Here is a 15,298-nt window from a genome sequence, read left to right on the forward strand (position 1 = left end):
TGCCGACTGTCGGAGGTTTGTCTCGGCTGCAGATTCCTCAGATTCTCAGTTTGTTGAGGAGAGAAGCTGCGACGGTTCACGCAGACTGAAAGGTCAGATGTTAGCGCCCCTAGAGGCCACTGTGGTTACTACACATTAAATAATACAACACCAACTTTATTTATTTATCTGGACTCAAGTTCACCTCCCCAGGAAAGACAGCTTCCCTCCTTCCTTCCTTCCTTTGAGGATGGAAGAAGTTTCCAGGATTCAGTTCTAATCAGAGCTTTCTCATAAAAATCGAGTTATTTTAGAATCATTTAAAATTCTGTAGCAAAGAATGAAATTTCTCAGATTTGCGCTGTATTAGTTTAAAATGTTGCACCAAACATATCAGTGCAGAAGTTGCTGATGTAAACGGTTCAAGGTTAAATATGTGTGTGTGGAAATAATAAACAGATAAATATGAATGTTTGTGTGAGTGGACGATGACATGTGGACTTGTCTCCTCCCGTCTGTCCCGTCTCTGATGCTCTCAGCACCAAACTCCAGCCTCGGTCTCTGCTCCGCAAATGAGCGTTAGCCCGGCGGCTAATGTTTGAGCAGGATTAGAAATGATAGCTCTGAGTGTCAGCGACGCTAACCGCTCCTGAAAAGGTGACAGCACATTTGGCTGCGATTTGCTTGAGCAGAGAAGAAGAAGAAGAAGAAGGAAAAAAAAGAAAAAGAAAAAGAGTTTAACTTTCGGGGGCATTTGGATGTTTAATTCATGCAGGATGTGGAAAATGTGTTTGGTCTATTCACGTCTTAATAGAGTCACTCTGAGTGTGCGGAGATCATCTCACGCCATCGCGCCTCCAGCGCTTTGATGATGCTGCAGCTCCTCACCGCCGCCCCCCCTCCCTCACAAACTCTCCTTTCATAAGAAGCTCCGCGAGGATCGACTCGGCTCACGCACGCAAACGCAGAATTATTTGAGCCGACTCCTGGACGTGTTTTATGCAGACAGCATCTGACAGGCCTGAAACGAAGCCCGGGCAGATATGAAAACAGGCGCTGTCTGTCAAAACCAGGAAATAATCAGCCCCCACATCCACCTCGGGGCCCCCAGCTGAAAGCCATTAACCCGGAACAATGTGCCGCTTCTACTGTTAGTCTGAAAAAATAATAATAATAATACTTAGGAGAGTTAGCATAACCGTTTGAGAGGATCTCAATTATCTCGTGAGTTTTTGGGGGGGGGGTGGGATGGGGGTGTCGGGGGTGAGGAGGCGGCACCGAAAGGACATTTAAAGAAAATTGCTCAGCATTTACGTTCCCGCTCTGATTGTAATAGCCAGCGTGATTATCCATCTTTAATCCTATCGGAGTTTGTTTGGAACGCGGGAGGAAAAACATGATGTTTAAAAAATCATAAAACTACGTCCAGATGCTTTTTGTTGGGTTTGAGTGAAGACACCGAGGAAAGAACCGTAACAACGTCACACACAGGGTGTAAAAAGGACTTTTAATCTGCAATATTACAAGCAAAGGTATAAAATACAAAGCTACATAGAAACAGAAATATTTACAGCTGAGGATGAACTAAAGTGACTAACACGAATTCTCCTGCAACAGTTACTTCGTATAAACATGCAAATTATATCTGGATTCACGGCGGAGGACAGAATAAACATGCAGAGGAAATGAAATAAAACATGGAAAAACAGTGGAGCTGAACCTGTGGAGTTATTCTGAAGGAAGAGTTCCTGTGTTCCTGATTTTATTTTATTTTATTTTATTTTAAGCCTCACATGCAGTTTTAAAATATTTACGTTGTCGGCATTAAGGGACAAAAGTGTCGTCTCTTCAAAAACGCCATAAAAACAACATGTTCATATTTTTTTTCTACTTTTATTTACATAAATATTTTAATCAACTTCAGTCCTAAATATAATAAATGAATAAATAAATAAATAAATAAATAAATGTTTGATTAATTTATGACCTTTAACCCTTTATATGCCAGTGTTTGTGATGGCATCACAATTTATTTATTTATTTGTTTTTGTTAAAAACTGAATGTTTTAAATAATCTAAATGCAAAGTGGATTTTTTCTTGAGTGGATTATTAGAGACTTGGACATGTCGGTGATTAGGAGCAACATTAATTTTGATTAGTTTGTTTAATATTATCAGATTTTATGAATTAATAAATAAATAAATAAATAAAACAACTCACAATTAAAAGCTGCACTTTAACTTTTTCACATTGAATTTGGTTCATGTGTCTTTAATAGTTCAAAAACTCTCAGTTACACACATGCAGGATCACTTCCTGGTCCTGATTTATGTGAAAAACATATTAAAATGTGATATTTTTTATGGCATTTTTTGGAGAGTTTGTCAAAAAAAAAAGAAAAAATAATTTGGATAAACCCTTTGACTGGTTTTGTAATCACACAGTCGATCTATTTTGTAGCAGTATTAGACAATAAAATGCTTAATTCCTCATTTTGTACCTGTTTTCTAACCATTGACAGTCATTCAGTTTGTAAAATACACACAATGTCTCACCTGTGAACACATTATATATACAAATATCTAAGCTGTGACATTTATACTGTTTGAGATGTGGCGCTTTAGATGAAATATACGTCATTTATATTGTATCTGTACAATCGTGTGAACATTTTAATAACGATTTGTCAAAATACTTGAATATACTTTGCAGAGTCTATCTATTAATATAGATTAAAAATATGTAATTGTGGTTAATCGTATTTCTTAGTGTGGAAGTTAGTGGGTTAATGTGACTTGGACGCTGTGGCTGAGTGTTTGAAGCACATGATCAGATCCTAAAGTTTTTGTTTTATGTCTCAGCTCAGTTTTCTTTCATTTCTGCAGAATGAGGTCATGAAGCGTCTTTTCAACATTTTCTACAATCCTGAGCTTCCTGCTTTATTTTGTAATAAAGTCTGGATAGTGTGTGTCTTCCTGTCTGTTGTCTCCTTCCCTGTTATAACTTTTCCTTCGTCTCTTGCTGCTCTTTGCTCCTGTAGGTTCCCATCTTTCTGTTACTTGCATTAGTTATTTATTTATTTATTTATTTGTGGTTTGCATCTCTTGTTGGACTCCAGGTTCAAACCTCCATCTCTCTTATCTGTGTTTTCAATTACCAGACGGACCGTGCTAGCTGGCTAACATGCTAGCTTTAGCACATACATCTAGATAAGTTTTTATTTATTTATTTTCCTTTACATTACCAATGTACATTTGTAATGCAAACGTGTTTTTTAAGTTTGAGAGTCGTGTCCTTTAAGTTGATTTAAGATTTTGCACATTTTTTTTTTGTTTTTGCATACATTTCATGCATTTTCTGCCTCCTGTCCTCAGTCCTCAGTCCAGACCTGCTGCAGGAGCATGTTCCAGCTTCATGTACCAGATGTACAGCAGCTCATAACACACGTTCTCAGATCACGTCGTAACAAGAACACTTATTAGGAGGTTAATTTAAAGGCCTGTAACGCTGGAATCCAGATACATGGTGCGTGTTAAGAGTGATATGTATTTGGTTTTTAAATCCAGTTTAACCTGATGATTTACTCTGAAACGGATCCGGTGGAAACCCAACAGTAAATCAGAACGCACATGTTATTCCAGTGACCCCGGAGCCTCAGACGGGAACCGAGGTCGTCTCGATGAGGAACCTGGTGGTGGTCGCTTAGACTCTGAGCTGCCGTCTTCCCTCTACACAACTTAAACGTTCCGCTGAAAGCTTTATTTCATTTTTGTGGTTGAGCAGCAGGAGGAAAAAAAACCTCCTGTCTCCATAAAATCTCCACGGGTGCCATCACGCCGTCCACGCCGCTGCCTCAAGATTTATCCTCTGATGACGTTGTGAGGATTTCTTACTGTGTTGTTGCACTTTGCAGAGACATGATCACAAATCAAAGAGGAGGGAACGGGAATAACATGTGAATTCAGATCTAGGTTGGATTTTTTTTTCCTCTTTCTCCTTCTTCTCAAAGGGAAGCAAACAACAACCTGAGACGTATCGCTGTGAAAGTGTCACTTCTACTTCATGGCGATCATCCAGACGGGCATGATGACCTCGGGGAGGCCTTCCTGCTTCTCCACCGCCAGCACCTCCAGGCCGGCCTTGGCGATGATGCACTTCATGATGTCCAGGTGGCGGCTGATGCTGCTGTCGATGGGGTCCAGCTTACAGCCCTGACGCGCCATGTTGTCCTTCATGATGATGACGCCGTTCGGACGTAGACTCTTCTTACAGTTCATCAGGAACTTCATCAGGTCCTTGTCTGTTAGGTGGCCTGAGGAGAGACACACAAACACACACACACATATATATACACACACATATATATATATATATACACACAAGTCAGGGGTTTGCAAAGCCTCCAGTATTTGTATTCAAATAAAATTCTAAATAGGTGTAAAAAACATTTCTAATGTGTAAAAATAAGTATTCTTTAATTATCCATTATAATAATTCTGGAATAATCAAGTTGCTCCCATTGTGCGGCGCTGGTGTGTGAATGTGTAGAAAAGCTCTATATAAAAACAAGACCATTCACCATTTACCAGTAGACAATAGTCTGAATTTGCGAGCTAACGAATGCTAACGGACTTCACAAGAGTTATTTGCTGCCAACACAGCTACACAGCTACACACAACACAGTTAAGGTAAAAAAAAAAAGTATTCATCCAAACTAGTGATGCAGTTAAGTTGTGACTCCTGAACGTCACCTGTTGTGTTTTCTGCAATGTTGTTGTATCTTATATAATGTTATTGTGTTTTCTGTAATGTTGATGTTGTGTTTTCTGTAATGTTGTTGTGTTTTCTGAAATATTGTTGTGTTTCCTATAATGTCATGTATTCTGTAATGTAATTGTGTTTCTGAGAAATGTTGTTGTGTTTCCTGTAATGTTTTTGATGTTTCTGTAATGTTGTCCTGTTTCCTGAAATGTTGTTGCCTTTCCTGTAATGTTGTTGTGTTTTCTGTAATGTTGTTTTGTTTTCTGTAATGTTGTTGTGTTTTCTGAAATGTTGTTGTGTTCCCTGGTCTCTCTGTTACCTTGCAGCATCAGTCTTTGTAGAGTTTTTTTTTTTGTTGTTGTGGTGAAGCGGTACTTACAGGCCACCCACTGCATCCAGACGAGGTCGTACTTGTTCTTGGGCGGCGTGAACTCCTGCAGGTTGTAGCAGTAGTAGGTCTCGATGCGGTCGGCGTCGTCCCCCAGATACTCCTCATGAGCGTGGAGCAGGAAGTGCTCCATCATGTCCACCATCTCCATCTTCTCAAACACCGGCAGGAGGACGCCTTTAGACACACGGCCGATACCACAACCGCAGTCCAGAGCCCGGTGTGTGCCGGCCTTACCGGGACCCTGGTGGTGGAAAACACAACAACAACATTTCACAAAACACAATGACATTACACAAAACACAACGTTACAGAAAACACAATGACAATGTTACAGAAAACTAAATGTTATAGAAAACACAACAACATTACAGAAAACACAATGATATTACACGAAACACAATGTTACAGAAAGCACAGCAACCACGTTACAGAAAACAAATATTATAGAAAACACAACAACATTATAGAAAACACAATGTCACAGAAACACAACAACATTTCACAAAACACAATGACATCACACAAAACACAATGACATTACAGAAAACACAACGACAATGTTAAAAAAACTAAATGTTATAGAAAACAGAACAACATTATAGAAAACACAACATTACAGAAAACACAATGTCACAGAAACACAACAATAACATTTCACAGACACACAATGACATTACACAAAACACAACGTTACAGAAAACACAACGACAATGTTAAAAAAAACTAAATATTATAGAAAACACAACAACATTATAGAAAACACAACAACATTACAGAAAACACAATGTCACAGAAACACAACAATAACATTTCACAAAACACAATGAAATTACAGAAAACACAACGTCACAGAAACACAACAACAACGTTACAGAAAACAAATGTTATAGAAAACACAACAACATTATAGAAAACACAACAACAACATTTCACAAAACACAACAACATTACAGAAAACACAACATTACAGAAAACATAACGACTATGTTACAGAAAACTAAATGTTATAGAAAACACAGCAACATTTCAGAAAACACAATGACATTACATTTTTTACCCTGAAATGTTGTTGTGTTTTGTGAAATGTCATCGTGTTTTCTGTTATGTTGTTGTGTTTTCTGTAAAATCGTTTTGACCTTCAGAACCACCGTGTAAAGTCTATTTGAAACCATTTAAGAGTTTAATTTTCCCATTAAAGAGTCTTTTTCCCTGCAGTGTGTTGTTACCACATCTATCAGTCATACAGGGACCTACACTTCTATACGTCTACACTTCTATACTTCTATACTCCTATATTTCTATATTTCACCAGATGTCAGAGCTCAAACGAACCGACTGAGTCGACCTGGGCTCCTTCAGGGCAGGGAACAGAAAGTCACCTCACTTGAATCACGCCGGTTTTTCTTTTCCTTTTTCATTTGGTATTCTGACCTCACCCCAACCCCCCGTCCTCATGGTGGGGGCCCCACTCCTCTGTGATTGTATGAAGGAAGGGGCCCCGAGGAGCTGTGTTACCGGAGGCTTCCTGGTTGCAGTGAATTACTGCCACATTGCTCTGTGCGTATGTAGCTCTGTTTAATCTGGACGTGTCCTAAATCTGTTCCTGCTGCACTCCTTTTTTTTTTTTTTTTTTTTTGATGGAGATGTCAGGTTCACAGCCAGAGAGGAGGTCTGGGTAGAGGAGGACGTGCAGCGTTGATGGTCACAAATCTCCAGGTCCAGAATCATTCGCATTTGCAGCGTTGAGACGTCCAGACAGAACAATATGACCTGTCTATTATTATCATGCATCACATTTCTGTTCAGGTCTTTGTCATTTGCGATGCAGCTGAACAGTTTGGACGTGATCACTCAGTCATTTGACCTGAAACATGAACCTGTTGACTGTGTGATATATATATGACTGATCTGTTTACTCGCCTGCTTCTCTCTGGGGTGCAAAAATAATTAAAACAGAACTGCTCAATGGAAATTCAGCTTTGGTTTGAAATTCATCACATTTGGAGCTGAATGTTTATTAATTAATTGCTCATGTAAGTGACTTTAAACTGCTTCTCACTCGTATAATAACAAAGCAACCTGGCATTTACTGTCTTTGTTGTGCTGTATTGTGTAAGCCGATAGCCGTGCGTGTTAAATCTGGGTTTGTTGTGTTTACATTAGCGATAGCGACCACTTAGCTGCCTGTAGTTCCTTTAAAGCGTCCAATCTTAGCAGTTTATAATTAGAGCGGCTGTAAAACTGATCCTCTAAATAACCTCCGAGTCTCTGGGCCAAACATGCTCCCCTGAATTAGCACTCGGACTATCCCGACTTCTAAAAACACCTACAGTCACACACACACATACATGCACAACACCAAAGTGGAATATCTGAAATTAGAGATGTTTCTGAGGAGTAACAGCTTCTGTTTGCTGTGCATTTTTAATTTCTCTGAAATATATCTGGGATTAGCAGGACCTAAGAAGTATAAAAACTAAGCACCAGTACAACACAATAAAGTCACCAGTATGTAACGAGATATAAAGTAATCTTGTCTGAATATTTCTGTGCAAAACCAGAAGTGTCCTCATGTGAGGATTTGCTAATCATAGCTCGTTGCTATTGACACAATTAGTTGAATTTGTGCATCATATGAAACTAGAAAAGTTAATAAGCATAAATAAATAAACTTCAAACTGTAGAATCTCATTTGATAAGAAGTTTTGTACCTTGGATCATGTTTAGTATCGAGTTGTGAGGACAACAGGTCTTAAACCTTAACGTCCCCATGTGAGGACGCAGGGTCTCAAACACTAAAAATGAGATGAATGTTAATGGAGCTGCTGTAACGTCTGGAGGAATTCTTCCTCTGCAGTGAGGATGATGAGCTCCTGGCTGAGAATAGACCCTGACATGTTGAGGCCGGTGTAAGTGGACACGCTGGTGAGAGGAGGCGATGGAGGAACCGTGGAGCTCCTCACATGTCTCAGCTTCAGCCTTTGATCCGCGGCTACTCACCACAAACCTCTTCAGAAACTGTCGGGAACCTTCCAGGTCGACGTTGGACAGGTCCACGAAGTCTCCCATCATGCCCTCCTCCGAGGCTGGGACGTCCTCGTAGAACTTCTGGGCTCTGTAGTAGAACTGCTTCTCCCCTTTGATGTACTCACAGGTGACGGGAAACAGCTTCACTGTCGGGACACGTGGACAGAAAACCATCCGTCAGATGTCATGGATGTGGAGCACCAACCATGACCAACTAAAACCGCCACACTGGAACGAGTACTAAGTCACTCCAGACCAGTTTTTCCACAGCAGGAAGTTCCTGTTCACACCTGGTCTTAAAAAAATGTTTCTGAATGTCACCTCCTGCAGAAACAGACGTCTAAGCTTCACCTTCAGCCCGTGGGCCTCTCTGACCGAGAAGCAAAAATAAATGATAGAATACGTGTACACGGGTAATTAAAGATGGCCGCCTGAGTTCTGATGTCTCTAATGGATCAGAACCAGACTCATGTTCTGATAAGAATCCTACAAATACCTCTCAAATATTATCATAAGTATGGGAAATGACTTTATTACAGTAGCACTGAATTAGATACGAAATATATACAACAAAACAATAAAAGACAGAAGGGAATTTGGAATATAGGCTCAATGTACGTGGACACTGAGGTAATTAGTGCAAAAAATCTGATTACTGTGCAAAAGAATCTGTAAAAAGGACAAAAACAGGTCAGTAAGACAGTCTCGATTGTTTAGTCATCAGTTGACAAATAACAGAGAACGTGTCAAAACTGAGCAAAAAATAAATAAATAAATTTGAGCTTTTAAATGTACTGGTTTTATATAATAATATATAATATTAATATAAAGACGAAGCAGCAGAAAATGTGTCTTTTAAGAAAAAGCACGGCCTTCATTAGTGGATCACTGGAACCAAAAGTTTTTAATGGCTTTTTTTTTTTTTAGAATTTATTTATTATTTTGTCTGTAACTGAACAAAAAGAAATTGCATTAAAGTTCTAAGAGTGATTCTTAATGGAATATTCTACAAAATGCAGCACTGTAAAGTTAAATAGAGGTAAAAACCAAAAAGCCCCATCGACATATAAAGATTCCTCCATCTCCTGGTCGATGACAGTCTCTGGTTACCAAGACAACGCTCCTCTCTGTTTATCACCGAATGAATCCTGCAGAATATAAAAATGTACCGATGCATCGTCTCATCTGGGTTCATCTGAGGCTCCACTGTCATCATTCGGTTTTAGGAACCAAACACTGGACTGAGTTTCCTCCTAAATGTCAGTTGCACCAGTTGGTCCTCACATTAATTCATCTTGGTAAAAATCAGACAGCAAATTTTATGGGAGTTGAGTTTCTCGGTTATATATCAGTCTGCTTGTCTCACAAATGAATGTGAATGAACCAAAACTAGACGGTTTCCAATGCAAAATACCAACTGCAGTCAAATAAGGAGACTTTATTGCCCCCAGACTGCTCCGAACGCATCATAATACCATTAGAAACAGAAAGAATAATGGCGCCACTGGAAGACTAATGAAGACGAAGGAAGTCTTGTGCAGCTCTTGGTTCAGATGCGGTGTTTTCCTTCCACTAATAATTTTTTAACTGGTAGTAAAAGCTAATGACCTCGGGGGACCTCTGTGCAGCCCAAACCACACCAGTTCTCCATCATTGCCGTTATTGTTCGTGCTCTTGTTGACAGTGCACTACATCAGTGTCGGAGCCCCATCGCCCCGGCTTCCTGAACCATCCCAACCTTCCGCTGCCTCTGTTCTGCTGAGCTGAAATAAATCCTGCAGAATGAACGCAACATTTCCGAAGGCTTAGATGACGCGCCGCCGGCTCCCGGCTCCCGGGGCTAAGGCGGGTTTTTTGTGGGGAGGCGTTAGGGAATGTCCGTGCACTTGTCAGAAATCTCCAGTGGCAGAATTCATGACACCACAGTGAAACATTAAGAGGGGGGGGGGGTCTATTTCCTGCCGGACTCCCTCCCTCCCTGTTAGAAACATTAGGACGAGGCACAGAGCCAACACAGAGCTCCTGGATCTCAGCACCTGGATAAAACCGAGGTGTAGAAGTGGACAAATCAAGTGGTTATGAAACAGCAGATTTGATTAGTGCACCTACAAGGGGTGGGAGGGGGATGGGGGGGGTCACTTTATGTCATGTGACCTCCTCTCTCTCGGGAGGAGGGGTAAGTATAGAAATACTGAGAGCAGTGTGATGACACAGCCGTCTGCCAAAGAAGTGTCAGTCCACGACCACCATGTCCGTCCTCCTCACACCTTTTAAATGGACCCCCCCCCCTCATTAGACGCTGACCTTCCGTGTAACAGAAGAAGAAGACGTTTGATGTAATGATCCGGGATTAATCTTCATTTAGAAAAGCTAAATATAAAAAGCAGCAGATGGACTTCACGATACTCCTTTTGTCATCCACTATATTAAATCTATATTTCATTGATTCCTTTTAAAGCTGTAAATAAGTCACGTATCGTAGCGACTGACTCGGTGCTTCCATGCCTGTCGCGCCGTAACCATTAATGGAGCACGGATCAAGTGTGTGGTAAGAAAGTTCGATGTCTCTGAGCCAAAAAGGTCAAGATCTCCTGTTTCTGTTCCTGCAGGTCTGTGATGGTTCAGACCCCGGAGAGGATGAGGCGGAAGCACCGCGGAGATTCGAGTTATTAAGTCGGCCACAAAAACAAAAGGGACCTGGACCTGGAGTCTCTGAGGAAGCAGATCTACTCAGGTCAACATATGTTCAGCTACATTCAAGATCTCGAGAGAAGTTTCATTTAGTTTTCACAATATGTTTTTTAATTATAACTTTTAATTCATAAAAAATAAAGTAATAAAATGTCGAGTTCAATCCATTCATTTCTATAGTAGAAAGATTTAAAAAGTTTTATCCTGAAAAAAGATTAAATAAAAATACAGCTTTTATCAATTTATCCAAAGAATAAAAGGACAAAACAAAACTGCTGCGTAGCTCTGCTTCAATAACAGCCTCAACCTGCTGACCTCTCTCTGCTTCTTCCTGCTGTCCAACCAAAACATACTCACCTGGTGGCTGCACCGGCCTATCAGATTGTTTGTGGGCGGGGCTTAATGTGGTGATGGACAGAGGAGTAACAGGATGTTTCTACCTAAATGACTCTGATTGGTTGGAGAATTATCCAACTAATAATCATAGTAAAAGTAAGTTTTGCATGTGCTTTAAAACATAAAAATCCTAAAAATGTTTTAACAAAGGATTAAGCTTTATCTCAACATCACCACATTAAGCCCCGCCCACAAACAATCTGGTTGGCCTTGGCAGATCTTTGCAGTAGTTCAGAAGAGAAAGAAAAGAAAGAATCCAGATCAACTTTCCACCACAAAAACAAATTAATGGGGAAGTTGGACTTTGTCTTGTCTTCGCAATATCTCATAGAAAATATAAAAAATATAAAAGGCTGTAAAAGATGTGGTATTGGACTAATTTTGGCACAATTTTAAACAAACACTAAAAGTTCTCTACCTTAATATTCTCTAAACGCCCACAGAGTCTCCTCAGTCCTGCAGAAAATGACCACGACTCGTCCTGATTGGCTACAGGTGCAAACTAAAATCAACCTAATGCATATTCCATATTCCAGTAGCATCGTATTTTCCACACATCTTTCCCTGTTTCTGCATGAATGTAGTGTTAGAAAACTGAGAATAAGTGGTGATCTTTGATTGGCTGCAGGCTGAATCATCCCAGTGAAGACATGATCCAGTATTGTGTTTTGTTTGTGTTACCGTGCATTGATTTAACTCAAATCAGTCTCAATATGTGACTTTAACTGAAGTAAGTGAAGGTGTTTGTCTCACATTTCCTCAGGTGGATAATAAACAGAGACACGAGGCTCAGATCAGACCTAGAGGAGTCATGGGTGCAGTAATGAATGTGCATGTGTTGGGTGGGTGAGGTCAGACCTCGGCGGTGCTTCTTACCCAGAGGGATCTTCTCCACCAGGTACAGGTAGCTGGCGAAGAACTCGCTCCTGAGCGTGTGGTGCAGGTGGAAGGACATGCTGTGGCGACACATGGTGTCGTCCGTGGCCTTCCAGCGATCCCTGACCGCCAGATGAGCGGCCTTGTACTCGACGTTGGCCGATGAGCCGCTGCCTTCCTCCTCCAGGTTTATCTCCATTTGGACCGGTTCAGTCATCCTCTCGTCCGGAGCTCGACGCCGGGACTCTGTTTCTCCAGCTGCTGCTAAATCTGTCGAGCTGAGCGTTGGACACGTCTCTGACTTAGCTCAAGCCACCGAGAGCCGGCCGAGATCTGTTTTACACGGGGCGGGCGTTCAGGACGTCCCGCCAGATTTACAGATCACCTGCTGCAGGGGACGCTGACTTTGAAACCATGAGGGGGGGTAGAAGGGGGGGGGCTGCAATGAGAGACCTTGTGTCTAGAGACGCCCATGACCAGCAGGCCTGCAGAAGGCGGCAAATTCCAACAACTCTCAAGGGTCATTACATCTGACCCCAAGCAGCCACGGCTACACCACGCTCCTAAACTCCTAAACTTAGCTTTGTCTTCTCCTCCTCCCTGTGACCGACCATTATTAATCACTTTATTGATCCCTGCACGGAAATTTTTTTGTCCAGGAGTCATGAGATAAGAAAAAACATATATGAACCAGACACAGACATAAGAATAACATAGAATAAGAATAAGAAATAAGAAAATAAGAAAAAAATAGGTCTTTCCTTCCTGCTGCTGTTGTGAACACCTGTAAAATGTGTGATAATATTGTTACTACACTCACTGTTCTCTACTCCATCAGTCATCATCTGTTCAATTACTGCTTTTTGTGTATATGCCAATACTTATATACTGTTAATTATTTTCTATTTTTATCTCATTACTTATCTTTTATACTGTTTGCTGTTACAAACTGCAACTTCCCTGTTGTGACAAATAGAGGTTTTCTAATGCTGTGGTTGAATTAATTAATTTATTGATCAAAAACTCAACTAAACTAATGAAAACATCAACAACTTAATTTTAAAATGGAGGTCAACTTAATAAACTATGTTCATAACTTTGATAATTAAACACCTAAAGATTCCTTTATCTCGTTATGAGTTATCAACTTAAAGATGATCATTTAGTGAGTATTAAACAGGTCATCAATAAAAACACTGTTCATTGTGGTAGAAAAGATAATTCCCTGACCTCAGTATAATAAACTAGTTAAAAGAAATTTCATGAAAATCAACAGAACTCAAAAAGACTGATGGAAGTTGTTGATTTTCTTTGTTGAGCCAAACTATTTCTTTTCACAGTGATCGGAGAATGTGACCAAACTGATGGTCAGTCAACACCACTGCATCTCCTCTGTTTTATTTTATTAATTGAGTTTAGCTGCCAACGTGGATTCTAACAGAGAAGAAGAAGTAGAAGCAGAAGAAGAAGCTGTTTTTCTCCCTGGTGTTTCTGTCCGAACATGGAGCTCACACAGAATTTGTTGCACATTTCTTGGCGTCCTCAACAAAATAGATTTTTGTTGACAGTAAGAAAATTGAACCCTTGAAATGTTTCATGTTTCCTCCATGAGCTTCTGAGACCTTTGCACCGCCCTCATCTACAACGCTGTCTGCTTTATCCTCCTTTATCCTCCTTTATCCTATCCTTCTCTAATTTAATTCATTTAAATCAATTCAATTTAATGTAATTATTCAAACGGAAAACATGCAACAATTTATTCAATTTTAGTGGAATTTTTTGATGTTTATCTGTGTTCACTTGATAATTATTGTCTTTTGTTGCACTAAACTTTCACTAACACACTTAAATTAAATTAAAATCTATATAATATATATATTTATCAATTCAAAGAAGAAATTCAGAGACACACACATTAGTTTTAGTCTTTTTAGTCCTTAGTGTTTTGTCTGAGTGAAACCGTTTTTGTACCAAAAGTGGAAATAAAAAGATCATGAAAAGAAATGATCCACTAAGCACGATTATCTCCTAATTTATGGCTAAAGAGGCTGAAGTTCATCTCAGAGATCCTTAAGTTACTGACCTCTAGTAACTGGTTTAAATCACAGTGGCTGCAGATGTTTATTAGATGTCACACGGCCGAACAAACAATTGTTTATGGGGCACCAGGAATACGTGGAGTATTTTTGAGCCCCTGTAATATTCAGATGTATGCATCACGAGCCCCGGGTTATATATAGAGAGGTGACATCAGCTGTCACAGAGGCAGAGCCGCTGCTGCTGAGACGAGCAAATATCTCCAGGGGAGTAGATTTACTGCGCTCGGTATCTGTTGCACTTATCTGTCCGGTTGCCCTTGTCTCAGCTTATTTATTTGGAGGGTAAAGGTCCCTGAAGACTTCATTTGCATGTAAAATTTAATCATTTTTTATTTAAATTCCTGACTAGAAGTCAGACCAACTTGCACCTCACATGATACTTCACATGTTAGTGTAGTAAAGTTGTTCTGGAGTCTCTCTGTTGGAAACCGATTCTGCTCCTGCAGAGAACTTTTATCTTTTTACGTCATGGATTTGCATTAGTTTACAACTAAATTGGCCCAATAATTAAATCCAGAGAGAGTGAGACCAGATTCAAAACTGACGCAACAAGAGACACAGTTAGTTGAAGTAAAAATGGTCAAAGAGGAATCTTAAACTATGAACAGGTTACAGGACAAACTCTTTTAGCTCCTCACCTCAGGTCATGTTCAGTGTTACATAACCCAGACTCACCCTGGTGACCCCGTCCATCCGTCACGTCCAAGGAGACATGATGGATGGACAGTTAGCGCTCTATCTTTCATACACAGCGCTAACTGTGGAAAAAGTCTTCACTTATCCAGGGAAATAACGGATTAGATTAACACGTGGTACTGTACATTATTGGTTCGAAGGTTGAGTGAATTATTTCAGCCACCGTTGGGTGAACTTGTGCGACCACTGGTTCATTGGAAATTCATAATGCTGATAAAACAAACGGCATCAGATTTGGTTCAGAGTAAAATATCTGAACCACAGACAGATGACAGCACAGAGAACAGTACAAACGTTTATAAGGAAATAACTTCTACATCAATTAAATGCTCTAATACCTGGGTGGAGCTCCTCCCCTCTAGTCTGTGGGCGGAGCTCCT

General features: G+C 40.2%; 1 protein-coding gene across 1 annotated transcript; it reads right to left on the bottom strand.

Annotated features, from left to right (window-relative positions):
* Nucleotides 1-2,367: 2,367 nt before the first annotated feature.
* ntmt2 (N-terminal Xaa-Pro-Lys N-methyltransferase) lies at nt 2,368-15,298 on the bottom strand. The gene is made up of 5 exons (XM_047586361.1): nt 15,257-15,298; nt 12,124-12,527; nt 8,134-8,306; nt 5,122-5,374; nt 2,368-4,292 (listed from the first exon to the last, which is right to left on the bottom strand). Exons 2-5 carry the CDS (start codon nt 12,338-12,340, stop codon nt 4,036-4,038), a joined length of 900 nt encoding a protein of 299 aa, XP_047442317.1. The 5' UTR covers nt 12,341-12,527; nt 15,257-15,298; the 3' UTR covers nt 2,368-4,035.

Source organism: Mugil cephalus, chromosome 6 (genome assembly GCF_022458985.1).
Source record: "Mugil cephalus isolate CIBA_MC_2020 chromosome 6, CIBA_Mcephalus_1.1, whole genome shotgun sequence".
NCBI classification, from domain to species: Eukaryota; Metazoa; Chordata; class Actinopteri; order Mugiliformes; family Mugilidae; genus Mugil; species Mugil cephalus.

What these genes read in the sequence shown, in the direction of transcription:
- ntmt2 (XM_047586361.1), bottom strand. Translation starts at nt 12,340, where the DNA reads ATGACTGAACCGGTCCAAATGGAGATAAACCTGGAGGAGGAAGGCAGC. An exon ending in GGTGGAGAAGATCCCTCTGG is followed by an intron (nt 8,307 to 12,123) that starts GTAAGAAGCACC and finishes GTGTCCCGACAG; the next exon opens with TGAAGCTGTTTCCCGTCACC. An exon ending in CTGGATGCAGTGGGTGGCCT is followed by an intron (nt 4,293 to 5,121) that starts GTAAGTACCGCT and finishes GTCTCTCCTCAG; the next exon opens with GCCACCTAACAGACAAGGAC.